General features: G+C 61.1%; 1 protein-coding gene across 1 annotated transcript; it reads left to right on the plus strand.

The window, feature by feature from the left end:
- Positions 1–2,759: 2,759 nt before the first annotated feature.
- Positions 2,760–25,336, plus strand: CEP131 (centrosomal protein 131). Its single transcript, XM_079133426.1, is given in 28 exon segments — positions 2,760–2,892; positions 4,233–4,425; positions 10,277–10,371; positions 11,914–12,025; positions 12,226–12,347; positions 12,893–13,006; positions 13,734–13,892; positions 15,358–15,475; positions 15,851–15,964; positions 16,119–16,278; positions 16,675–16,769; positions 17,302–17,440; positions 17,443–17,468; positions 17,792–17,965; positions 18,433–18,558; positions 18,710–18,835; positions 19,479–19,595; positions 20,262–20,364; positions 20,923–21,124; positions 22,050–22,157; positions 22,269–22,386; positions 22,487–22,561; positions 23,178–23,320; positions 23,439–23,616; positions 23,687–23,850; positions 24,398–24,414; positions 24,417–24,457; positions 24,529–25,336. Coding segments are annotated over 27 exon segments (3,198 nt in total). The 5' UTR covers positions 2,760–2,892; positions 4,233–4,248; the 3' UTR covers positions 24,604–25,336.

A 25,336-nucleotide genomic window follows, 5' to 3' on the forward strand; every position in this document is an offset into this window, starting at 1 on the left:
GGTTCCACACCGCGGTACCCAGCCAGCAGGCCCCTCCTGGCACTTACCCCAGAGATGGAACCCGCATCCGCACCGTCTGCAAGCAGGTCCACAGCCGCTTCTTCAGTTGCGGTGCTGGGGCCGGCGCTGTGCGTGCCTGAGGCTTGAACACTTCCGTGAGGAGCAGGGACCAGTCTCCAACACCAGTGGGAGAACCAGGTCCAAGGCTACACACTGTGACTGTGACACTCTGGAGGGGCAGAACCAGGAGGAGCAGCTTAGTGGTCACCCGCCCCGAGGGTGCGGAGGCTCTGACAATGAGGCAGCCCTGTGCCAGTCAGCTTTCCGTCGCTGCGGTGAATACCCACAGATGACGACTTGTACGTTAGCTGGGTTTCAGGGCCCTCAGTCCATGGTTGGCTGGCTGCATTGCTTTGGGCCTGAGGTGAGTCAGAAGAGTGAGGAGAGGAAAAGAAAGAGAAAGAGGGAGCAGGAGCCCAGAAGAGAAACAGCCCTGCAGGGCACACCTCTGTCTCCCACTTCCTCCAGGTGGGTCCCACCCCCACAGCCTCAGGGCCCTGCAGCAGTCTGTGTGCCCATCAATGGATTAACCCCCTGGCGAGCTCAGCCTCGCCATCCAGTGCCCCCTGCAGGCCCTTCTCCGGACTCTGAAGCACTGAGGACCAGGCCTTCAGCACATCCCTTGGGAACATTCCAGATCTACACCCTCACACCCCCAGGCCTTGTTGCAGGTGCGGAGTGTTCCACACCTGGACTACGGTGGTGGTTACACAACTGTCAAAACTGTGCATTTGACCCTGTACGAACCAACCCTTCTATCTTATTTATGTATTTACGGCAGTCCTGGGCATGAACCCTGGCACGTTCTACCACTGAGCTACATTCCCAGCCCCTTGTTTTTTATTTTGAGACAGGGCCTCGTTCAGTTTCCCAGGCTGGACCTGAACTTGTGATACTCTTGCCTCAGCTTCCCGAGTCACTGGGATTACAGGCCTGCACCATCCATGGCTCTCGACTTCAAACCTTTTTATTTATTTATTTATTTTGTACCAGGGATTGAACTTGGGGACACTTGACCACTGAGCCACACCCCCAACCCTTTTTTGCATTTTAGAGACAGGCTCTCCTTGAATTGCTTAGGGTCTTGCTAATTTGCTGAAGTTAGTTTTGAACTCCCGATCCTCCTGCCTCAGCCTCCCAAACCACTGGGATTACAGGCATGCGCCACTGCACCCGGCGGTTCAAAACTTAAAAAAATAAATAAATAAATAAAAAATAACAAAGGCATTTGAGTTTAAGGGGTAAAAAAGGGAAGGGGGCTGGGGTTGTGGCTCAGTGGTGGAGCGCTTGCCTAGCATGTGTGAGGCATTGGGTTTGATTCTCAGCACCACACATAAATAAATAAAATACAGGTCCATCGACAACTTAAAGTATATACATATATATTTTTTTAAAGGTATGTGGAGAGGCCACCGCAGTACGTGTTGTTGAAGAGGGCATCTGACTGTACGTCCAGGGTTTCCTGGGCAGAGGCCGGAGAGCCAAAGCGGGGTAAGGGCTCTGACCCCAGTAAGTGGACCCACTCTGCGCAGCTTGGCTCCTCGGCGTTGGCTGGAGAAGCCGGGTCCGGGACGGGATCAAGAGGCCCTTTGGCACTGTTTGAGGTGACCTGCGACAGCCACGCTTCTGCATGTCTTTGACTTCTGCACCGCTGTCCAGTGTACAAAACTAAGACTCCATGCCCCCATAGTAAGACGATTCTTTCTTTGGTTCCTGGGAGTGAACCCAGGGGTGCTAACCCCTAGCGACATGTCCAGCCCTTTAGAGGAGATGTGGCTCCGTTGTCCCGCTGGCCTGGAATTGCTACAGGCCTCCCTGGGTCTCTCCTGAGTCTCTGGGCATTACAGGCTGGAGCCAGCATGCCCAGTTGGCATGTTGACAACAGAGGGTCAGGAGTGGGGGGTAGAGAAAATCCTGGTCAGAGAGACTATTCTGCTGGGGTGATGAGGAAGTATGGCTTCCCCTAGAGCCATCATTACTGGGTACCCTGCTGTCACCTGTAATTCTAGACTCTTTTCCATATGCCTAATGTCTAATGCCTAATGGCCAATGGTTTGGACATTAATGTTGAGAGTTAGGAAATTTCCAATCCTAACCCATCAGCTGCAAAGGGATTTCAGGGTTTTTACAGGCTGCAGATGTTCTCTGGGTTCCCGTGTGCCTTGGATCCTGATTGCCACTGGGCCCCCAGAAAGGACTGGGAGTGTGGGAATATGCAGGAGGCTTCCCACTGCCGAGATGAGCATGGGAGGCGGCTCTCTGCACCGGGAATCCCCTACCCTCAGCCAGGTAGTTGGCACTACAGGCGTGCCCTGCGACCCAGCTGAACATTGTCTTTAATAAACAGCTTCCTTCAAAAAAAAAAAAAAAAAAAAAGAGACCCTTTGGCTCCGCCGGCTCCGCCCGCTCACCTACGCGTTGATCCCGCCCCTGGAAGCTCCGCCCTCTTCCCTGCAGCATCCAATTGTCAGCCAGCCACCGTCGCGGGGCGCTCCGCCGCTCCTCCCACGCTTGAACTTTCCGAAGGACAGCCCAGTGGCCCAATGAGAACCCGAGAAGCCCAGAGCGGGCGGCCAGAAGGCCAATCCGAGAGCGACGCTGGCAGGAAAGGCGGGCCGAGTGACGGACAAGGGAGGCGGTGCCGCACTGGTTGCTAGCCGCGGTCGCTCGCCAGCCCTCCCAGCGATTCATTGTCACCCGCCCGGGGGCACCGCCGGGGACCGCGGGGCGCCAGGTCGCCCACCCGGCCGAGTCTGCGGGTCCCACGCCCCAGCGCCAGCTCGCGCAAGTGAGGGGATCCACGGCCCGCGCAGGTGAGGGGCGTCTGCGCAGGTGAGTCTCGCCCTGCAGGTGAGACGCGGCTCGTGCCCAGGGCGGCCCCAGAAGCCGACGTGGGGTACGGCCGGGCGCCTCGGGACCCCTGCCTATGGCCGGGGAACCGGGAGACCCGAGCGGCCCGGGGAGAAGCGGAGGGCGCCGCGCCGCGCATGGGCCCTGTCCCTGCGCCCCCGCGTCCCCACGCCCCCACGCTCCAGGGCCAGGCGGGACCCCCGACCTGACCCCACAGGCCCCGGGAGGAACACCTTCTCATCGCGGGTGCGTTTGGCCTCCCAGGCCTGCCTTCCTCCGGCCGGAGGTTTCCATGGAGAGGCTGTGTTTACCACCCTGGAGCCTCGCCGGCTGCACGTGTGGCTGGGACAGCAGAGTCCGCTGACTCTCTCCCGCCTGTGTCCAGCTGGGCGTGACCAGTGCCCAGGAGAGGGGGGTGTAAAATTTCACCAGCAAACCGGAAACACAGAGCTGAGGCCACTGACCGGACAGTGGCAGGGGGGCTGCTGGAGAACAGGGGACCTGCTGTGGGGTAGCACCCAGGCAGACTGCCCCATGATGACTGGTTGCCCTTGGCACACCAGACTCCATGACAGGGTCTGCAACCATGTGTAAAGTTTATGTCCTCATTCACTCAGCACTCACCACCTGAGCACTTTCCGGGTGTCAGGAACTGTGCCTTCAAGGGCCCTGTCCTCTCAAGGGACTCACCCAATTCAGGAAACAATCTTGTGTGGTGACTGAAGAGGGCTAGGGCGGTAGACCAGGTCAGGGAGGCAGAAGGGCCACTAAGAGCAGCCAACACGAAGGGGTGGCTGGAGCCCCAAAGTAGGAGAGCCCAGGAAGGGCCAGGGACTCTGAGAGACCTTGACCAGAGCTTGGGGACCCTGGGCTTATTGACCTAGGACTTTCAAGACCAAATCCTGGAGTAACTTGGTTGTTGAGTGCACATCCTGTGCTAGCCTCGGGTCACACCTTGTATTGCCCACGCAGAGGCACTTTTAAGATTCCCATTTCACAGAAGAAAGTGGCTCAGACCGATGACGTTCCTTGCTCAGGGTCATGGGGTGGGTAGTAATGGCTGGGCTCATACCCACAGTCACATGCTGCCCACCAGCCTGTTGCCCAGAGGCACCTGCTCAGCCCTGCAGTGGCAAGAGGTTTAGAACAGCCCCTTGTGTTCCTGTTGAGGGGCCCGCCTGGCAGCAAGGTGGTGGCGGGCTCCTGGGCGGTCTGGTGGTAGGTGGACCCAGTGTCCTGGGCTGGTGAGGCTCTTCATAGTGGTGGGTGAGGGAGCTGCAGTCCCACCAGGAGTCTCACCGCACCTCTTGTTCCCTCCTAAGGCCTGTCACGTCCACCATGAAAGGCTCACGGGCCACTGGTGGTGCCCCTGAGGACAACCCAGAAGGCGTGGACCTGAGTCTGACTGGCCTCCCTCTGCCCATGTCCCGGCGTCCCAGCAGTGCCTCTACTGCCAAGCCCGTCGTCCGCTCCATCTCCGTGGCCACAGGCAGCAGCACGAGGAGGAAGGCGCTGGTGAGTGCAGGCTAGGGTCCCAGGTCCTGCCCTGCAGGGTTGTCATGGGGCGGCCTCCGGCCCTGGGGCAGCTCTGCACCTGAGCCATGCATCCTATAAGTCCATCCCCAGGCAGGAGGGTCCAGGCCATGTGCACCTGGGAGCTGACCCACAGGAGATCACAGTGGCCAGCTGGCCTGAGGCAGAGCCCACATCCTAGCACCAGGCCCTGCCTCTCCTGCTCTGCTGTGCCTTGGATTTGTTTGGAATCTTAATAAACAAGGTTGACCTGTGAAGAGAGGGGATGCCAAGCTCCTGTGACTTAGAGAACCCTGGGTGGGCTCAGGTGGACAGGGCAGGGGTCCCCTGCCACCTGTGCAGGGATTGCTGAGAGGCCAGCGTGTGGTCCCAGGCGAGTACTCCATAGGGCCTGGGAGCTTGGCTTAGGTGCTCAGCCAGTCTGGACTCCCACCCAACTGCAGTCCTAGTGGGGTCCAAGCAGGGTAGAGAGTAGCCACATGGCTTGGGATGGGTCTGGGGGAGGTTTCCCTGTAGACAAAAGGCTTGCCCCTCCTTTCTCCCTAAAAGTCATTCCTGCTAGCTTGAAAGCCAGGTTCCAAACCCAGGACGGTAGTCCAATAGAGTACCCTCCATCCAAACAAGTTCCCAAAGCCCAGAACCCTTATGGTGGGGACCTGGGATGTCCTACTAGGTCACCCATGGTGGCCCCACGTTTAAGATACAGTGTGCTACTTCAGTGGAGGGATGGGCCTCTCAGGCTAGTGTGTCACTGACACCTGCTGCTCTCTGCAGCCCCACCTTGCTCCAGAGTCACTGAACCCCCACCTCCTGCCAAGATCCCTCCACTGCCCCTGGAGCCCTAGAAGGGGGCATGGGGCAGGGGTGGTGCAGAGGGTCTGTAGACTTGCTGTGGCACAGTGTGGTGGAGGTGCTGGCTTGCTAGTGCCCATGGAGACAGCAGCCTGGCTGTGGGTGGCTGCACCTATGGCTGACCTGGGCACCTGTCGCCTTCTCCCACCTTCCTGCTGGAGGGCATTCTGTTCCTGATCACAGGCTCAAAGCCAAGACCAGCACAGGTCCCATCCAGGCGTCTTCCTTGGGCTGCACCGTTGCCCGCCCAGTGTTGAGGGTGGAGCTAGCGCTTCCTCTCCTTGGCAGAGTGTTCCAACTGTTTACTTCATTTCTGTACATGGCTTGCTCCCTGGATCCCTGGCAGGGCTCAGGTGTGGGGGAAAAGCCACCATCCACCAGGAGTTGCTCTGGGCAATGCCTATCCTCTTGGCCACCTTGCTGCCACTGGTGTCTTCAGAGTTTGTGGGGAGCATTTGCTCTGGCCAGGCTCCACCCCGACACAGGGCTGTGACTCTCTCCTGTCCTCTGCGGGGCTGGAGTAGCCCTTGGCAGGGGGCAGTCTTGCTGACCATCAGCCTGGTATTTCCAGAGACTTCCCTCTATCCAGAGCCCTCTGTCCCAAGATTGCCTGGGACACGAGCGCTGTCACTGGTCTTCTGGCTGAGGTGACCATCCCGTGATGGAGTTTAGGGCTCCCAGCCTGTGACTTTGTGTACCTTCCGAGCACTCCCTTTCCACCTTGGTGCCTTCAGTGAGCACAGGACCCTCTGCCTCCCTGATGTATGCTGCTCAGCTGGGAGATGGGGCACAGCTGCCAGGAAGACCCAGACAGGTGACGTTGCCCAAATCCATCTCCTGATGCAGTGACTGTTTGATTGTTTCAAAAATTCTATGAATGGCACTGGGGCTGTAGCTCCAGGGTAGAGCACTTGCCTAGCACCTGGGTTCCATCCTCAGCACCACATATAGATAGATAAGTAAAATAAAGGTATTGTGTCTGTCTACGACTAAAAATATATATATTAAAAATAAATTCTACGTATTTTATTTTGAATTGTCAATGCACACGGTTTAAAATGCAGAGGCCATAGAAGTCAAGCAGCAGACCTGCCTCTCGCCTCCTGGGCAGCATGTCAGGGTGGCTGTGTGGTCCTGTGGTGTTGTTCCTCCAGTGCACAGACTGCCTGGCAGAATGCATGTGACTGCTCGCGGCCTTAGCCCTCTTTAACAGCAGGGCAGAAGGTCCTCTGTGGGCAGCCTGTAGGTTGGCCGGCAGTACGCAGTGCCACCCTAGGTGTCCTCAGGCCCGCATTTGCAAATGCCTCCGTGACCTTGTAGAGTGACTCCTAAAGGTGGAATTGCTGGTCAGGGCCCATGTCCTTCAGCATCTTGGCAGGTGTTGCCAAGTTGCTCTTGATAAAGATCTCCGTCACAGGGTGGTGTGGCTCAGCAGGGGGGCCCTTGCCTAGCACCCTTGAGTCCCTGGGCGCTGCAAAAAGAAGCTCATTGTCCCCATTCCACTCACCTCATGGCCAGGAGAGTGCCACTTGACGGGCTGTGACACAACATGCTCACAAGCTTCAGTCTTTATCAATTTGATATGTAAAAAAGATGTTTGATGGTACTATTTTTTAGCAGTTTTAGAAAAGTTCATTTCACGTATTAACATCTATATTTTTAGCTTTGCCTCATTTAGGTAAGCACATTGGGAAGAAAATGTAAACAATATACTAAAGTGTATTTTTAATGAGACATGGTTTTAACAGGATATGGACGTGTAAGTTTGGTGGTTTTATTGCATTGTTAGAAAATTGTATTAAGATGAAGCCAGGTGCAGTGGCATGCTCCTGTAATCCCTGCGGCTCAGGAGGCTGAGGCAGGAGGATAGTGAGTTCAAAGCCAGCCTCAGCAACTTATTGAGGTCCTAAGTAATTCAGCAAGACCCTGTCTCTAAATAAAATACCAAAAAGGGGTAGGGATGTGGATGTGGCTCAGTGGTTGAGTGCCCCTGGGTTCAATCCCCAATACAAAAAAAAAAAAAAAAAAAAAAGATGCAAATAATCAACAATGTTATTTTTATTTCGTAATCAGTATGTCATCTTTTATCATATGGCTTTAAATCTTATTATGACTAACAGTTTATTACATGCCTTAATAAAACATATAAATATTTTCAAATTCAAATTGATGTTTGGTAATGAGAAAAGTTTGCCTGAGAATTCATCGTGTTAGAAATAATGAGGTGCCACAAAAATCAAACACAGGCTTGAAAATGGGTGGGCAGGACCAGCCTTTGTACCGAAGGGCTGTTGGGCAGCCTGGCCAGCAAGAGCCTGGGTGGACAGTCACCTCCATATGTCTTGAACCTAATGCAGCGCTGACCTTCACTCTGACCAGAGGAGCTTGGGGTCACAGTCTGCGTGACTGGCTGTTTTAGCATGAGGGTGGGCAGAAGGAAGGGCTGGACGGACTACTGGAGCGGAACACTAGGTTCTGCACGTGGGCACAGCCTCGCTGTCACCATGATTCCTTGCCATTCGTCTTTCTTTCCTGAGTGGCTGGAGTGGCCATCCCATGCCGTCTGCACGGTCCACTGCATCAGGTGCATTTAGTTCCCTGTCTGATGGGTCGTGCCTGAGGCTTTGGTGCATGGTTGCAGCTTCAGATGGAGCGCCCAGGTCGTGTTCACACGTGCTGTAGGTGGGTGTGTTCTCATCATCCCTCACGGTGTTGGCCGAAGCCCACAGTTGCTCATATCCTCAATTTTTGCCTGACATCCTTTTTTGCCCCAGGATCTCAAGTGATACTTGGTCCCCTGGGTCCCCTCTTTACTGAGGTTCAGGCCTTGTCCTCCATCACTGGACAGTTAAGTAGCTCTTCCGCCTGTGTGGTCTGCAGAATGTTCTCGTGACTGGGCGGGTGTGGGGGACCACAGAGCTGATGGCCCTTCATGGCCTCAGGCCTCCCTGCCACTCATCAGGTGCCCTTCCTTGCTTGTGCCCTGGAGGGCTCTCGCCCATGTGGCCTACACCTGGGGACCTGAGGGCCCCACTCCAGCCAGAACGCTTCCGTGGTCCTGTGGTCACAACCACTGGCTTCTCACCGTGGCCTGGCGGGGGCTGCACAGCAAGTGTGCCTCCTCCTGTGGCCCTGCTGGTCCACTGGCTGCAGCTTTGGCCCCGGGCACTCCTGCCCTGGCTGCTGCCTCCCTCGGACTGGCCCAAGTTTTGGTTTGGAGCACTCGCTTCCTTGCTTTCTGGCCTGACAAGCTGCTCTGGCTACATCTTGTGTGGTCTGCTTTCCTCTGGTCCACACAGAGGTGTGGTGGGCATGTGCTGGCCAACCTCAGCCTGCAGCCCCTCCACAGGTAGACTGGCACCACGTGTCCCGCTCCCCCATCCCACCTCACCTTGGTGTGGCCAAGACCCCACTTGCAAATCACACTGTTGGACCAGCAGACTGGCCCAGGGCCACAGGTAAACTGGCATTTTGATCAGGCGGGATATTCTGGGGGCTTAGAGGTCACCTCCCAGAGGCGGAGGGCGGAGGCTGGGGCTCCCTCTGGGAAGACCCAGGCCTCTGCTGCCTCCTCTCCCTGAGCAGGTACTCACCTCAGCCTCCTGAGGAGGCGAAGGGCGCCCTTCTGCTCCTGACTGACAGGCACAGTGCTGCGCCAGGCAGACCTTCCTGGGTCTCCTAGAAGAGGTGCGACCTCTCCCAGCCCACTGCCCCCCAGCTCTGGCTCTCGCTCAGCTCCCTCACACAGCCCTGGGTGCTAGGTCCACGCCCTGTCCCTGACCACAGGTCTGTCCTCTCGACACCCTTTCCAGTGCCTGGCCTTGGGCCCCTGGTATGGTCCAGCTGGGACAGTCACAGGGATAGCACTGAGTGTGTCACTGACCCAGGAGACTTGGCAGCTACCTCTGGAAGGACACTGAGGGTCAGTGAGGGTCTGCTGCCCACAGCTGCTGTGGGCAGTGTGAGTCCTCTGCTGGGAGGTGGGCGCTCGCACCATCTGTGTCAGAGCCCAGAGCCCGTGTGGCTGCTGCGGGCCATGGGGAGGTGCCATGGTGCAGTGCCCGCTTCCTGGTCCCTGTATGTGACCGGGTTCTTGGTTTTGTGCTTTGTCTTCTTTGGGGGACTTGCTTTTAGCTTAAGGATTCGGATTTAAAAATAAAGCTGAAAGTCTTGTCTGTTTTCCTGGTCTGGAGGCCTCACTGTTGGGGTGGCCACCCATCTGAGTCAGGTTGAGTCTCACTGACCATGAGGACGGCGGGTGGGGTGGGGAGGGTCCCCAGCTGCTTCCCACTTGATGCTTTTCTTCAAAATGCTTGATTTGGACGATGTTTAGGCCTGCAGGGAGGTTGGGAGGGTGGCCTCGGGCAGGTGCAGGACCTTCTCCTCGTAGGTGTGGTGTGCGTCCCCACCCGCCTTGACGACTGCGGAGTCCCTCACCGCCTCTTGCCAGGGAGCAGCTTGCCCAGCAGCCCTCGGCAGCTTGTCAGTCCCCACTGGCCCCGATCTCCTGGGACCGGGAGGCACGGCGCTGCCTCCTCCGTGTGACCTGCACGTGGAGTGCTCTCCACCCGACAGCCTCCGCCCAGGGCTTGCAGACTGCTGCTCTGTGCCCACTCTCGCTCGGGGCCCCGCTGCCCCTGGTGCCCTAATCTCCACCCCCACCCACATGCCGCCCCAGCGCTGCCCTTGGTGCGCTTCACCTGACAGACGGCAGCCCTGCCTGGCCTGCGTCTACCCTTCCCACCCTGTGGAGCCAAGGGCTCCCTACTGCTCAGGAAGTCCAGGCTCTAGGGTCAGGGCCTGCCCAACACCCCACACTGCCCTCTTGTCCTGCCTGCCTGTTTGCTTGCCACCTTGAGTCCCCGTTCATTCCTGAACCCAGGATGCCCTCCATCCTGTCTTCCGGGGCCTGCCTGTGCTGAGCAGGCAGACAAGGGTCTGAGTCCTTGGCCACTGAGTGGCTTTCTCTCCCTTTCTGCAGGAGGCCACAGGGCCTGGGGGCTCGCGGGCCATCAACAACCTTCGAAGATCTAACAGCACCACACAGGTCAGCCAGCCGTGGACCAGCTCCACCAGGTAACCCTCAGCCCCACTGGGTAACCTGGTCTCCTGGGTTCTCCCAGTGCCCTCCAGTAGCCCAGTCCCCAGGTAGCCCCTGTCCTCCTCTGCCTTAACCTCAGCCCTTTTTCCAGCTCCACCTGTGGCTCTCTCATGGCTGTGGGGCCCGAGGTGAACTCCATGCCCCTGAGCTGGGTGGGGAGGCCACCAGCAGGCAGCCCGTCTTGTCTCATTGGCAGGGACACTGCAGACTGGGTCCTCCAGGCAGATCTCCCCCCTGCGTCCTCTGCTTCTGTTGCTGAGCGTGGTGGCAGGTGGGTGCGACCCTCACAGGCCTTCGTCCCACTTTGTTCCAGCCTTGCCCACTGTCCCCTTGTGGTCAGACCTGTGTGCAGGAGGCACCAGCGTCCTGCGGTTCCCAGTCCTGCCTGTGATCCCCATGTCTGTCTTCACCCAGTGAAGCGGTGGCTGCCCTCTAGGCTCCACACCAGTGGAGGGATGAGCTGCCTCTGGCCCCAGTGCCAGCATGGGGGACCCCTGCTGCACATTCAGTGGCGGCAGACCCTCCAGTGTGAGGCTGAGCCGACACCTGTTCCCACACACCTGGTCAGCAAGAGGGCGGGTGCTGCCTTGGGGCTGTAGGTGTGTAGACTGTGAAGTGGGCCAGCCAGGGGGTCACCTCCCCTGGAGGAGCAGGATGGGGCTGCCCCACCCAGAGTAGCTGGCCTCAGGAGTTGGCATCATGTGTCCACCAGAGGCAACATCAGAGCCCAGGACTGTGGCACGAAGCAGCTGGTCTTGGGGATTGAACCAGGGCCTCGTGTGCTGGACGAGTGCAGTGACCGCTAGTACGTGGAGTTGTCCAGCCAGCGCCCCACCGAGCTTTCAGTGCTGGTCAGTGTAGCATTCCCTTTCATGGTTGATTAGCACATCACTGGCCTGGTGTGGTGACCATGATCCCAGCAACTCAGGAGGCTGAGGCAGGAGGACCCAAGTTCAAGGTCAGCCTGGGCAACTTAGTGAGGCCCTAAGCAACTTACCAAGACTCCATCTCCAAAGTAAGAAGGGCTGGGGATGAAGCACAGCGGCTAAGCATCCCTGGGTTCAATCCCTGGTACAAAATAATAGTAAAATAATAATAACCATACAGTACTGTGTGGATGGACCACGTTTTTCATCAGAGCATCCTGGTGGGGCAGCTGGGGCTTCTGCCCCAGGTAGATTTGGAGACTGGGGCCAGTGTCCTAGACCACTTGGGGGCCCCTGCGATCCCCTTTGACCATAGGGAAGAGAGTGGCGGCAGTGTCCCCTTGGTCCTCAGGAGTCTTAAGCTCGGAGTGGCCACTCCCCGCAGGCCCGCCCTCCCGAGCCCCACTGCTGGCCTCAGCTGCTGGCCTCAGCTGCTGGTCAGGCCTAAGGAGCCAGCTTGCTGCAGCTGGGAGCAGAAGCTCTCACTGAGTCACGGCTCCTCTGTGCTCTCTGAGATGTGGCCCTGTCTTCCTGGGACCGGCCTCCCAGTGGGCTGACCTTGTCCTCATGTGCTGTCCTCTCATATCACAGGCCGGCAGAGCCCACTGACTTCCTGACACTGTTTGAGGGAGACCCTGGCGGGAGGAGCCTGGCCAGTCTGCCCAAGCCATGCCGTGGGAAGGGGGCCACATGGAATGTCCTGGTGAGACGGCTGAAGTGGCGTGTGTCCTGGTCCTGCCCCCAGGACCGCCGTCCGGCTCCTCTGGGCCTTTTGCCTTTGTCTTGGTCAGCAGGCTTCAGTCTGCATGCCTGGGCCCTCGGGGGGGCCTCTGTTGGGGGTGCAGCAGTGGTGGGAAGGCAAGGCCCCGGCGTGGGCCTGGAGGGTGTCCTGTGTGCCTCCAGGATGATCAGCCCAGGGCCTTTGCCTCGCCGGCCAGTGCCCACAGTTCCAGCACCCTCAACTGCCCGGTGGGCCCACGGAGGAGGGAGTGCAGCCTGGCACCCAGCTTCACGGCCAACAACAGGTAGTGCCTCTGCTGTGTTCGTGGCGGCACCCGGCCTCTTTGGAATGAGTGACTTTCTTTGCCCACAGGCAGAGGCTGCAAGGTGGGGTCTTGGGGGCTGTTGGCCACTGCTTAAGGAGGGGGCTGTGCTCGACAGGCAGGCTAGTGAGGCTGCACTGCAGCCTGCCACGTCCCACGGGGCGCCCCGCTCTCCAGAGGCCACAGACCCCTGGCTTTGCTCTTGAGCTTCGGTGCAGGGAAGCTTGCGTGGGGCCGTGCGACCTTCCCAAGGACCTTCCCACCAGAGTGTCCGGGAGCGCTGAGCAAGCTGGTGGGGCAGGGGAAGCCCCAGAGAAAGCAGCAGGCCAGCTCCCGGCCTCGGAGGCAGGCCCGGCACTCTGGGCCTGCACGGGGCACAGGAAGGGCTGCTTCGCTGCGTGCTTCCTGCGGCCCGAGACTCCCGGCCGAGACTCCTGGTGGTGCCGCACAAGCCTGGCCCCCGGCACGCCCGCGCCCATGTCTACGCGCCCCGCTCTCCACGCCCACGCGCCCACTCTCTCTGGCAGGAGCAGCAAGGGCGCCGTGGGCAACTGTGTCACCAGCATGGTACACAACCACTACAGCCCCTCGGAGAAGGCACCCCCAAGCAAGAGCTCCAACCAGATGGCCCCCTCCCTCAAGTAAGGCTGGCGCCCACCCAGGGGATGCGAGGCCAGAAGGCCGTGTCAGCAGGGTGCACGCGCACACACCGAGAGCGCCTGGGCCCGGGCAGCGGGTCCCTCACCCTCCGTGCTGTCGCCCAGTCCTGCTGGGGCCCTGTCCAGACCTGTCCAGAACTGAAAGGGTGTCCCTGTGGGGTGACTGAGGGGAAAAGACGAGCCCCCTACACTGCTTTGCTGAGTTGAGGGCCCTCTAGCTTTCCTGAGCCCAGCCAGCTGTGAACTCCTTTTGCTTCTGAGAACTTCTTACTTTTGTAAATGTAAAGAATAACCGGCCCAGTGGTGCATGCCTGTGATCACAGATGCCTGTAATCTCAGCTACTCAGGAGGCTGAGGCAGGAGGATCCCAAGTTTGAGGCCATCCTGGGAACTTAGAGAGGCCCTAAGCAATTTAGTGAGACCTTGTCTCAAAATAAAATTGGTTCAGTGGTACAGCATCCCTGAGTTCAACCCCCAGTACCACTTTAAAAAAAAAGTGTAGGTAAAGCCCATTTGCTTGGGTGCTGGCTGGTGGGTCTGTCAGAGTGCAGGTGTCCACAGGGACTGGCCAGGTCGGGTGGGGAGGCCAGCCTCTTGCTGTGCTTGTAGACCTTCTCCAGGCTCAGAACCCAGGATGGCTGGGACTCCACCTGGCACCCTGGGCAGAGCCACTCTGGGGACAACGGGATGGGATTTCTCTTCCGATTAGCAACATCATCAAGGCAGCCACCAGTGAGGGCAGTGAGGGCAGCAGCTTCCGGAAGCCCCGCAAGAACGTCAGCACTGACCACATGGTTCAGGGCACCCCTGGGGGGACTGCCGCCAACCTGCTGAGGCGGAAGGAGGTGACGGAGGAGGAGGCAGAGAGGTGATGCTCGTGGGGAGTTGGGCAGGGCGCAGGGGTCGAGGACTCCCGGGAGCCTCGTCCAGGTGTGGCAAAGTGGAGAGGCTGACAGACCACCTGTAGTGGGGCTCCATTTGCACAGAATGCCAAGGAAAGGCAGATCCTTAGAGGCAGAAAGGGAGCAGTGACTGCCAGGGGTGGGCAGGAGCCTGGAGACACAGGGTGACCGTGGCCTTTGAGGCAGTGGGAACATTCTAGAACTGGATTGTGCTGGTGGTTACAGACTTTGTAAATTTGCTAAAAATCATGATATTGCTGAAAGTGGGCAGGTTTTAATAGTGTATGCATGCTATTTAGTAAAGTTGTTAATTAAAAAATACTTTATGGGCCTGGGCATGGTGGTGCACACCTGTAATCCCAGCAGCGTAGGAGGCTGAGGCAGGAGGATCGCAAGTTCAAGGCCAGCCTCAGCAACTTAGTGAGGCTAAAAGCAACTTAGTGAGGCCCTAAGCAATTTAGTAAAACCCTGTCAAAAGTGCTGGGGACGTGGCTCTGTGGTTAGGCACCCCCGGGATTACTCCTTGTACCCCCAGAAAAAGGGAAAGAAGATACAAAACTGAGAACAAAAGGACCCATGGCTGTACTTGAAGCCACCCTCGGGGCTGCAGGGTGGGCGTAGGTGGAGCCGCAGGACCCTGACCCTGGCCTGCCCACTTAGCAGCCAGACAACTGCTGCAGACACCTCCATCTGGCCTCAGTGACCACCGGCCCACCGTCCCTGCTGCAGCTCCTCAAAGACTCTTAGGGCACCTCGGTGGACAGGACTCACTCACTGAGCCAGGGCCTTCATAGCAGTGGACGTCCACACTAGAGTTCTCCCTTGGTGTCTGCTGAAGGATCCACACTTGGTCCTTAGAACCCAAGTTTAGAATTTTGGTTTAATCAGCTTTATTGAATACAATCATACATGGTAAAACGCATCCCTTTGACAAATGTATGCAGTGGTGTCTACAGATACAGTGCACCAAGACCAGACTGTTGGAGTTCCAAGGTTCCCTTGAGTCCTTTTCATCCACTTGCCAGGCCCCACCCAGCAGCCCCGGCTGTTCTGACATGCCCTAGTCAAAGCCCTGTCTGTGGTCCTCTGCCCGCTCCTGCTGAGCAGTGTCCTGTTGCCTGGGTGTACCTGTGTCCACTCTGAAGACAGTGAAGCACGTTTGGGTTGCTTCCAGTTGGTGGCTCTTGTGCACAGACTACCCAAGTCTGTGGATAGATGACACCTGCTTTTCCTGGGACCCCCTGGGAGGTTAGGCTTGGGGTTTAGTGGGATGAGCTCCGGAGGGCTGGTCCTATCAGGGTTCAGCGGGCAGCAAGAGATGTGTGCAACCACCAGCTTTGCTCTGCCCGGCTGGGCCTTCAGTCTGCAGGTTCCTGCAGGAGTTGGGGGACACTGGGCCCCTCTCCGTCCTGAAGCCTGCTCTCTGGGCAGGTTTATTCACCAGGTGAACCAGGCCGCTGTCACCATCCAGCGCTGGTACCGCCACCAGATGCAGTGCCGCCGAGCAGGAGTTACAAGCCTGGGGCACCTGCTGGCGTCCACGCGTGAGGTCAGTGTGGGCGTCACTGCTCTGGGCTCCCCCTGGGCGGTGCAGGGGTCCCGGTCTGAACTGTGCATAGGCAGTTTCTGGGACCAGCAGAACAGACCTGGAACCACACAGGTGTGCACTCCTCTGTGGCCCACGTGATTCTCATGGGGACCACGGTCAGGCTTGTGTGTCGGCAAACCCTGCTGGTCCCAAGAGGCCTCTGCATGGGCACCTGACCTCGAGGCACCATGCTGCCTCCCCCGAGGGCTTGCCCCTCGTGGGCAGAGGGGGCAGGTTCAGGGTCATGGGAGCTTGCCTCACCTTCCCAGTGAACTTGCAGACCCCTGGGGACCCCAGCTGCCTGGGTGCAAGGGCTCCATGTAGCTGTTCTGGCAGGGGCAGCAGCAGCTGGGCGGCGGCAACCTCCTGGATCTGCATCGGCAGAAGGAGGTAGCGAGGAGGAAGGCCCGAGAGGAGAAGGCTCGCCAGGCCAGGCAGGCGGCCATTCAGGTGCCATTGGGCCCCCGTGGCACCTGAACAGCTGAACCCCAAGCCCGACTCCGGCACTGCTGCCTGGAGTCCTCAGGACGTCGAGCCCCAGGGCAGCTGGGCAGTGGGAGGCGATGGGCAGGCCTGGGGCACTGCTGAGATGCTTCCCTGGCAGGAGCTGCGGCAGAAGCGAGCCCAGAAATCAGGCAAGGCTGAGCACGGACTGCCCAAGGAGAGCCCGGAAACCAGAGCAGCGGGGCAGCCTCGGCACCCCCCAGGGCTATCCCTGACACCGGGCAGTGACACCTACCAGCCCCCCAAGGCCAACAATACTGGTGAGTGACTCCAATCCACCCTGGCCCTGGAGGCTGTGCCTGGGAAGGAGGCAGGGCCTCTGTCATCATGCCCTCGCCCTGGTGCTGTGGCCAGGTGGGTGGCTTCCCCCCACCAGCCTGGGCCCATGGTAACACCCCACACCACCTCCGCTCCTGACCAGCTCACCTGTACAGTTGGACTTGAGGTGATCAGACCCTTGCCAGCTGGTCCTGGACGTGGGACCCACGGAGCATTGAGGCTGAGAGCCTGCGGTTGCATGCACTAGCCCCCCACCTCGGCCCCTGGAAGACAGGGCCTCCCAGGGCCTCTGCTCTGTGGTTGCACCTGCCTCCCCTGTACCTGGCTCCTTCCCAGGCTCCTCCAGGTTCAAGAAACTGCTGTGTTCTGTTGGGCAGGCACCAGCGTCCACTGCATAGGCCCCAGGAACCCCTGCCCACCTGCCTCTGATTCGGCCTCAGAGCCCCAGCTGTCTCCGGAAGACAAACCACAGGTCTGGGCATAGCTTGCCCTTCCTTCCCTTCTGGACTTTGGTTTTGAGGGACATGTCCATGCCAGGAGTGGCCTGAGCCAACCTGTTTCTTGCCCCCTCCTCAGCTGGGTTCCCCCGAAAGGCTGCCCCAGGAGAGCAGCAGGCTAGGGGAGCCCTCATTGGGGTGGAGTCTCACAGAATTGCTCTGGAACCCTGTAAGGTTTTCACGTTGGCTCTGGGTGGGGCCTTGTGTCCCTGTCCACAGAAAGAACTTGAAGGTCAGAGAGGTCAGGGGGCAGTGAGGCCACCAGGCTGCTCAGTGATGTGGCCGAATGGCCAAGCCTATTTTCCTGGAGAAAGGGCCCTGAGATGTCACCATGGGTAGAGTTGCTTCCACCCCACAAGGTGGGCTAGGGAGCCACAGGAAGTAGGCAGCAGAGGCCCCAACCCAGCACCACTGTGGTCCACCTTGTACACGAGTGTTGCTGTTGGCCACCAGTGGCCTTGCTGCCTGCTTCTCCCTGCCTGTCTACTGTGAGACATCCTGTCCCAGGACGTTACCAGTGAGGACGTGGAGACGGTGGGCCCCACCAGGAGCAGAATCAAGTCCAGAGCAACCCTGGACGAGCTGCTGGACATGCTGAAGTTGCTGGAGGAGGACCCCGAGCCCCTGCCCCATCCCAGCGCCTGTCACAGGACAGATACGCTTGGAGCGATGAGGTGACTCAGCCACTGGGGTGCTGCCACCATGCTCACAGGCCAGGAGGTCAGGGAAAGCAAGGTGGACCAGCCCCTGGCTTCAGTCGAGACCCTGACAAGCCAGTTGGACCTCATTGGCCCAGCTGTCCCCTCCTGAACAGTGACCCTGAGGTTAGGACACAGAAGAACCCTGGGTGGGCGATGCCCCCGCATCTGGCAGGCCCAGCCACCACCCAGCCTGCTCCTCCTCACCGCTTCTGCTTCCAGCAAAGCAGCCCAGCCCTAGGGGACCCTGAGTGCGTGGGCCGCCCTGGCAGTACCCAACGCTGGCCCCCACCCCACAGGACAGTGCCAGCTCCCTGACAGCTGACAAGCTGGAGAGATTTGGGAAACTCAGTGCACCCCACAGCCCCCCCGAGGATGGGATGCTGCTGTCAGAGGCGAAGCTGCAGAGCGTCATGAGCTTCCTGGACGAGATGGAGAAGTCAGGGCAGGGCCAGCCGTCACCACAGCGGAAGGTGAGCCCCCGCCAGGCCCCGGCGGTAGCCTAGCCCGCCCCGGGCCCGAGCAGGGAGGAGACTGGCAGGGCCAGCTCTCCCAGGCGGATTCCTCTCTGGAGGGGCCTCTCAACCCACCTCCCCACGCTCTGTTCAGCCGGACCCTCCTGGCACCCTGTGCCACGTCCGTCCTGGGTGAAGACCAGAGGCCGGCTGTGTAGTGGTGCCACTTTGTTGTCACGGGCAGGGAGGTCAGAGTGGAGGTGATGTTTCCAGTGGCTGCGTTCGCATGAGGTTGCAGCCCCCTCTCCTGTACTGAGCAGGACGAACGGTCTCGGGCGAGCCGGCCCTCAGATGCCTGCACCTCACTGCTCCTCCCTCTGAGGGTCCCGTGGAGGGCCGGCAGGTGGCACCGCACACGTCCCTGTCGCCTTCTGACCATCCCCCCCGGTGAGTAGTAGGTGCCTGATGCTTGGCCACGTCTGCAGGGGCTGGTGCCGGACGTGGGGCGTGGGCACCCAGAGCTGGCCCCGGAGGGGAGCGTGTCCGTGATGCGGCTGAAGCTGGAGGTGGAGGAGCAGAAGCAGGCCGTGGTGCTGCTGCAGAGGGCACTGGTGAGGCCTTAGCCCGTTGCCAGGGCTGCCAGCGGGCACCGCTTTCTTCCCTGAGGCCTCTGTGCCGTCTTCCCCCACGGTCCTCACGCCCAGCCCTGGGTCTCTGGCTGGCCTGGCGCCAGTACCTCCCTCCTGCCCACTCCCCGCACAGGCACAGCAGCGAGACCTCACGGTCCGGCGGGTCAGAGAGACAGAAAAGGAGCTGAGGCGGCAGCTGCGGCAACAGAAGGAGCAGTATGAGGCCACCATCCAGCGGCACCTGACCTTCATTGACCAGGTGACGCCTCCCAGGGCCGGGAAGATCTCGCAGGCCTCAGGCTCCAGAGCAGGGGGCTGGCTGCAGGTGCAGCTGGCCTGGGGCCCGCGGAGCCTGCTGTGTGTGCCCAGGGTGGTGAGCTGCCGGGACAGCCGGTGGATGCATGACCCTTGGAGGGAGCCAGGCAGTCCAAAGCTGGCTCCCTGCTGGCCCGACAGGGAGGTGTCCTGGACAAAGTTCTAACTTCTGTGCTGTGCCAGGGTCATCAAAGCCCTGGAGGGCCACTCCTGGTCTCGGGGCTTCTGGGGTAGTAGAGTGCCCCAGCAAGAGCAGCAGAAGCTGTTTGTCTGCCCCACAGCTCAGCCACACCCCTGGCCAGATCTGGAGAGAGCTCCGGGCCTGGGGCTGGAAGAGTGGCCACTGCTGCTGGTCCACATAAGTGTCCCCGGTAGGGAGTGAGGCAGCGTGGTCCCTACTGGGCTTCTCTGATGTCCACCCCATTCTCCAGGTCAAGGACCAGGAGGGACAGCAGCCCCATGTCCACGTGCACATATGGTACTCCTGCTCTGGCCCAAATCCAGCCAGAGACCAAGGACAGGGAGGTCCTGGGAGTGAGGCCTCCCCTGGGGTTGGGGCCTTTGTCAGAGCCTTACTCCCTTCACAGCTGATCGAAGACAAGAAGGTCCTGAGTGGCAAGTGCGAAGCCATGGTGGCCGAGCTGAAGCGGGGGGACCAGCAGAGCCGGGAGCGCGTGGCCCAGATGCAGGAGCAGCACCAGCTGGTAAGCCCACTGTGGCCAGGGTGGCCCGCTGGGCCTCATGGTCCTCGCTCAGCTGGGCAGCAGATCCCAGAGCAGGGGAGGGAGCGGGTCTTGTTCTCTAGGACGTGAGGGTCATGGGCGGTGTGAGCAGCAGACCCCTGAGGATGTGGGTTCAGACAGGAGGGCTGTTCCTGGCTCCAAGCTGCGTCTTCCCTGGGGCTGCTTCCATGGTTCCACCGAGCCCTGCCCTGCGGTGGGGTTTCCATGCCCCAGATCCAGACATGGCACCTGTCTGGCCCTTCCCAGAGGCAGTGGCCCTGGACTCAGGAGGCCAGGTCCAGCTCACAGGGCCAGGACCACTCCGGGCATCTTCCTGCTTGGCTGCCAGGGCTGGTTGAGAGGCTGCCACAGCTGCCTCGATGTGCTTCCCATCTGGACGCCAAGTCCCAGAGCCCATCCCAGACCTGAGCCCAGATTCTGAGTGGGGGTGCACCAGCATTGCCAAAGCCAGCATTGAGGACCACCAGCCACAGGGGAGAGCAAGGGCTCTCAGTGTCCCAACAGGCCAGGGTCACCCTCCAGGGCCTCTGCAGGTGGAAGGCTGCTGCCCTGCTCGGGCCATGGGTGTGGCAGAGGGGTCAGACGTCATTTGCACATTCTCTTTCCACTTCCTATCCTTGGTGGTAGGAGATCAAGAAACTCAAAGAACTGATGAGTGCAACAGAGAAAGTCCGTAGGGAGAAGTGGATCAGTGAGAAAACCAAGAAGATCAAGGAGATCACCGTCAGAGGTGGGGCCCACCCCAGCACTGGTTCGGGTGCTTCTGAGGGGGAGGGGCGGCTCAGTCCCACACAGGACCGCATCCCTGACCCTGCACAGCGGGCGGTGTGGGGGGTGGCCTCCCTGGCCAGGCCACAGAGACTGGAGCCCAGGGGCAGAGCCTGCCTCCCCTGGGCTGGGCTTGGAGAAATCAGGGGTTAGTGGGCGACTGGCACGCAGGCCGCACTGGGTATCAGCAGCAGGGATGGGAGTGGAGCACTGGGCTCAGGGTGCTGTCCCAGGGAGCCAAGAGCCTCCTGGCTCACCCGGCTCTCCGGGTCTGGCCCCTTGTCCCAGAACCTCTCCCTCCAGGGTCTCGGACACCCGTGCTGGGAGATCTAATGGCTAGAGCACAGTCAGGGGGCACAGCGCTGCAGGTGGGACAGGCACTGTAGCCCCCTGCAGCAGCTGCAGGGTGGCTCCCCCAGGAGCAGGACTGGGCAGCCCTGCCCCTGGCCTGCAGCGCTTCACGCTCCGCTGTGGGTGGAGGGAGGTCGAGGTGGCGCCTGCAGCTGTGCCCCACCCCCAGGCCTGGAGCCTGAGATCCAGAAGCTCATCGCCAAACACAAGCAGGAGGTGCGGAGGCTCAGGGGCCTGCACGAGGCTGAGCTGCTGCAGCGAGAGGAGCAGGCCGCGCAGCGCTGCCTGCGCCAGGCCGAGGACCTGCGGGAGCAGCTGGAGCGGGAGAAGGAGGCGCTGGGCCAGCGGGAGCGTGAGCGAGCCCAGCGGCGGTGAGCGCCTGTACCTCCCGGCTACCCAGGGTCAGGGGCCTGCGAGGGCTGGGGATGTACCAGACCCCCGTCCAGAGCAGGGTGCTGCCTCTCTAGACCCTGTGGGTATCTCCTGAAGGCCTGGGTCTGGGGGTCTTGGTGCAGCTGCCCAGGAGGGCACAGGAAGCTGTGGCCCCAGAAGAGCAGCCCTGCCCCTCTTGGCACCCGCAGCTCCTTCGTGCTTGCGGGTGCGGCCCCCTGTGCCGGTCCTCAGGTCCCTCCCGTGAGGCTGGGTTGTGGCTTAGGGGGTGTGCAGACTTCCACAGCTGGCCCAGAGCATTCAGCCCCAGGCGGGTGGCTCCGAGGTCCCTCTGGTGCCACAGAACAGCCTCTTGCCCTCAGCCCTTTGGCCCCCTGGGTGGGGGGGTGGGGGGTGTTGGCCAGAAGTGTGACCAGGCTGGGCCCTCAGACTCTGGGGACCCACTGGCAATGGCCAGTACCTACAGGCAGCCCCTTCTGTGTGGCTGGCCCTTCCAAAACACAGCTGGCCAGACCCACAGCCCTGCCCAGGTGGGAAGAGGACCCAGGCCTGAGGCTGCCTGCCCCACCGTGGAACCCACACCTGGCGCCCTCACACAGGGAAGAGGCCCTCCTCGCCTGCTGGCTGAGCAGGATGAGGTCGGTGTGAGGACACAGGGACAGGAGAGGAGGCCCCGCCATGGGCCATTTCACAAACCACCATGGGCTGCAGTTCAGAGGTGGGGTTTCAGCAGTAGCAGCGGGCCTACGGCCTGGCTTCACTGCCCTGGGCAGTGGCCATGACGGGCATCACACGTCCCAGGAAGGATGCTCGGGGCCACTTGTGGCCCAGGGCTGCCCCGCCCCTGCTGCGTGAGCATCCTGGGGCCCCGGCCCTGCCCAGGCAAGCCAGGCCCGTGGCCCGCAGGCTGGAGCAGCACCTGGAGCAGGAGCAGCGAGCCCTGGAGCGGCAGCGGCAGCGGCTGAGCAGCGAGGTGGCTGAGGAAAGGGAGCGGCTGGGCCAGCAGGCAGCCAGGTGCCACCTGGGGCTGCTGGCCCTTCTTGGAGTGTCCCCTCACACCCACAGCCTGCTCACGCGGTGACCCCTCCGTACCCTTTGCCCACTGACCCCTGCCCTGGCCTGTAGGCAGCGGGCGGAGCTGGAGGAGCTGAGGCAGCAGCTGCAGGACAGCAGCGCGGCACTGACCCGAGCCCTGAGGGCTGAGTTCGAGAAGGGCCGCGAGGAGCAGGAACGTCGGCACCAGGTCCCCTGCCCGGCACTGAGCCTGGTGTCTGGTGGGACGAGGGTCTGGGCTCTGGGTGAGCAGGGCTGGATAGTGGCTCTCATGCCCTGTCCCCCTCTAGGTGGAGCTGAAGGCGCTGAAAGAGCAGCTGGAGGTGGAGAAGCAGGCATGGACAGCCAACTGCGCCAAGAAGGAGGTGGGCGGGCAGGCGGCTCCAGGCTTCCTGGGCCCTCCCAGGGGTTACACAGGGCTGTGTGGGGCTCTGCCACCCTCTGAGCTTGTGGGCTGCTCTCCGTCATCCTGTGGCCACAGGAAAACCAGGAGTGGGCAGTGAGAGGACGGCCTGGTCAGGGTGGCTTGTCCTTGGCCAGCAGCCACCTGCCCGTGCCCCTGTCAACTGCTTCTCAGCCTGTGGGGGCACCCTCCTTGGCCTCCGGTGTTTCCTCTTGGCAATTTCCAAACAGCTTCCAAAGGCTGGCGCCATTTACGCTGTCCAGGCCAGGGGCCGCCCAGCCCCACTTAGCAACATGGCAGGTTCCCTTCTTTGTCCCCAGCCTGTCTGGTGGCAGAGAGTGGCATTTGGTCATCCTTAGCTGGGGGTCTCCAAGGAGAGGACTATCATGCTGGCCCCCTTGTCCAAAGACCACAGCACCTGGGGGTCGGGACAAGACCTCTGCCCCTGGAGTCTGTGTGTGCCCCTGTGGTCAGAGAAGAGAGCCCCAGGAGCCCTGCTACTGCCCTGCCCCGGCTTCCCTCTGTCCCCCTTGTCCTCCACCCCTGATGGTTCCCAGGTCAGCTGCCTGTCCCCACAGGAAGTGTGGCAACTGAACCGGGAACGTGAGCTCAAGGAGGAAATCCGGAAAGGCCGAGACCAGGAGATTGAGCTGGTCATCCACCGGCTGGAGGCTGACATGACCCTGGCCAAAGAAGAGAGCGAGCGGGCGGCCGAGAGCCGGTGAGGCCTCCAGTGTGCGAGCGAGGGGTCCAGGGGCTGGCGCCGGGCGCTCGGGTCGCCCAGGCGAGGGGAGAGGGAGCTGCCCAGGCCATTCTTGCCCGCGCCCTGCCCACCGCAGCATCAAGCGCGTGCGGGACCAGTACGAGGCAGAGCTCTCCGAGCTGGAGCAGTCCCGGCGGGAGCTGCAGGAGCGGTGTGCGGAGCTGAAGGGGCGCCTCGGGGCGGCCGAGCAGGAGCAGGAGCGCCTGCAGGCCCTGGTGTGGCAGAGGGAGAAGGAGCTGGCGGACCTGCGGGCGGTGAGTGGCCCGGCCCTCCCGTGGCAGAGCCCACCACTGCGGGAGGCTGCTCATGCCGTCCCTGCCACAGGTCAATGCAGAGCTGTCTAGCGAGCGAGGCAGCCTGGCCGAGGTGGTCCACCAGGAGTTCGCGGACCGGCTGGCGGCCTCTGAGGAGGAGAACCGGCGGGTCAAGGCTGAGCTCGCCGAGCTGCAGGCCCGCCAGCAGCTGGAGCTGGACGAGGTGCACCGGAGGTAGGTGGCCAGGGTTGCAGGGGCTGGAGGCAGAGGGCGGGGCAGCGGGCAGGATCCCTGTAGCACCGGGGCAGAGGGCACCTCAGATGAGGAAGCAGCAAGGTGAAGGCCTCCGGCTTCCGGGGTGCAGGCTGCCTTGGGCAGGGCTGGCACACAGTCCAGGTCTGCGTCCAGGAAGCACTTGTTCCTGGGCATTGGGGTCCTGGCCTTGCCCAGGAGCTCCTGAGCAGCTTGCTTCAGCTGGGGCTCTGCATGCTCTTCTCTGGGGGCAGCCCCAGGGCCTCCTGAGGGCCGGAGGCCTGGGCAGGCCAGGTGAGGTACAGCGAGGGCGACGCTGCCCTGGCACCTGGTCGTTCTGTCACTGCCCACACTGGCCGTGGCCTGGCACACCTGTCTTGGCACTGCCTGCTGCTCCGGAAACCCTCTCTGGGTCTGACTCCTTAAGGCAGCTTCTCTGGGACGTGGCCGAGGACAGCTTTGGGGGTGTGGTCGGCGGGCAGGGTTGGATGGCTGCCCAGGCAGGCTGGCCCACTGTGTGTTGCTACAGGGTGAAGACGGCCCTCGCAAGAAGGAGGAGGCTGTGAGCAGCCTCCGGAGACAGGGTGAGGTGGGTCCCAGGGCCCCTGGCGGGTCCTGCCTAAGCGGGGGGCACCCACCTGACACTGGTGCCTGTCCCAGGCTGCCATGAAGCGGGCCGATCACCTGGAGGAGCTGCTGGAGCAGCACCGGCGGCCACCCCCGACTGCCCAGTGAAGCTGCCTGCAGGGTGGAGACCGGCCAGAGGTGGCCAGGTCCTGTGGCTGGTGCTTGGGCCGAGTCCTGGCACTGCGCGGGCTGGGGGCTGCACTCTGGCTGAAGTGCAGCCTGCTGCCCGGTCAGCCCTGTGCTCAGGATGCCGGGCAGGCTGCCTATGTCTGTTTTACAGTAAAAGGTGGTTTTTAGAGTCCTGTGTCACCTGCCTTGTTCTCTCTCCCGAGCCAGGGACACTGCAGAGGCCAGGCCTGGCTCTGGCTCCTACGTTGCTCCCTGTCTCCCTCCTCGGGGCTGTCCAGACTGACCAGGAAATGGCACGTGACCAGCAGCCCCTCTGCTCTCAGCACCCCTGCTGCCCCTGTCTGTTCCCTGCCTTGCCATGTGGCCCTAATCCTCAGCTCCGGTGCCCAACTCGGAGAATGGCCCTCTGTTCCCACCTGGCCTGCGGGAGGCTCCACCTGTCTGTGTGCCTGAAGACCCTGGGTTGCTGTTGTGCCCCTCACGACTGGAAAGACCCCAGGGGAACAGGCGGCCCTCTCCTGAGACCCAGCCCCTGTGAGCTGTGCCTGGAGCCCTCTGGAAACGGGGACTGGACAGGCACCCAAGGAGGGCGGGCACTGCTGAGCCTCACCCTCTGTAGCCTCTGCCTTGGCACATCAGCTCAGAGCCTGCTCAGTGCCCTTCACCCTGAGGGTTGCCAGTACAGACGGGAAGCCCTCGTGGCCAGGCAGAG

Source organism: Sciurus vulgaris (assembly GCF_902686455.1).
Source record: "Sciurus vulgaris genome assembly, chromosome: 3".
NCBI classification, from domain to species: domain Eukaryota; kingdom Metazoa; phylum Chordata; class Mammalia; order Rodentia; family Sciuridae; genus Sciurus; species Sciurus vulgaris.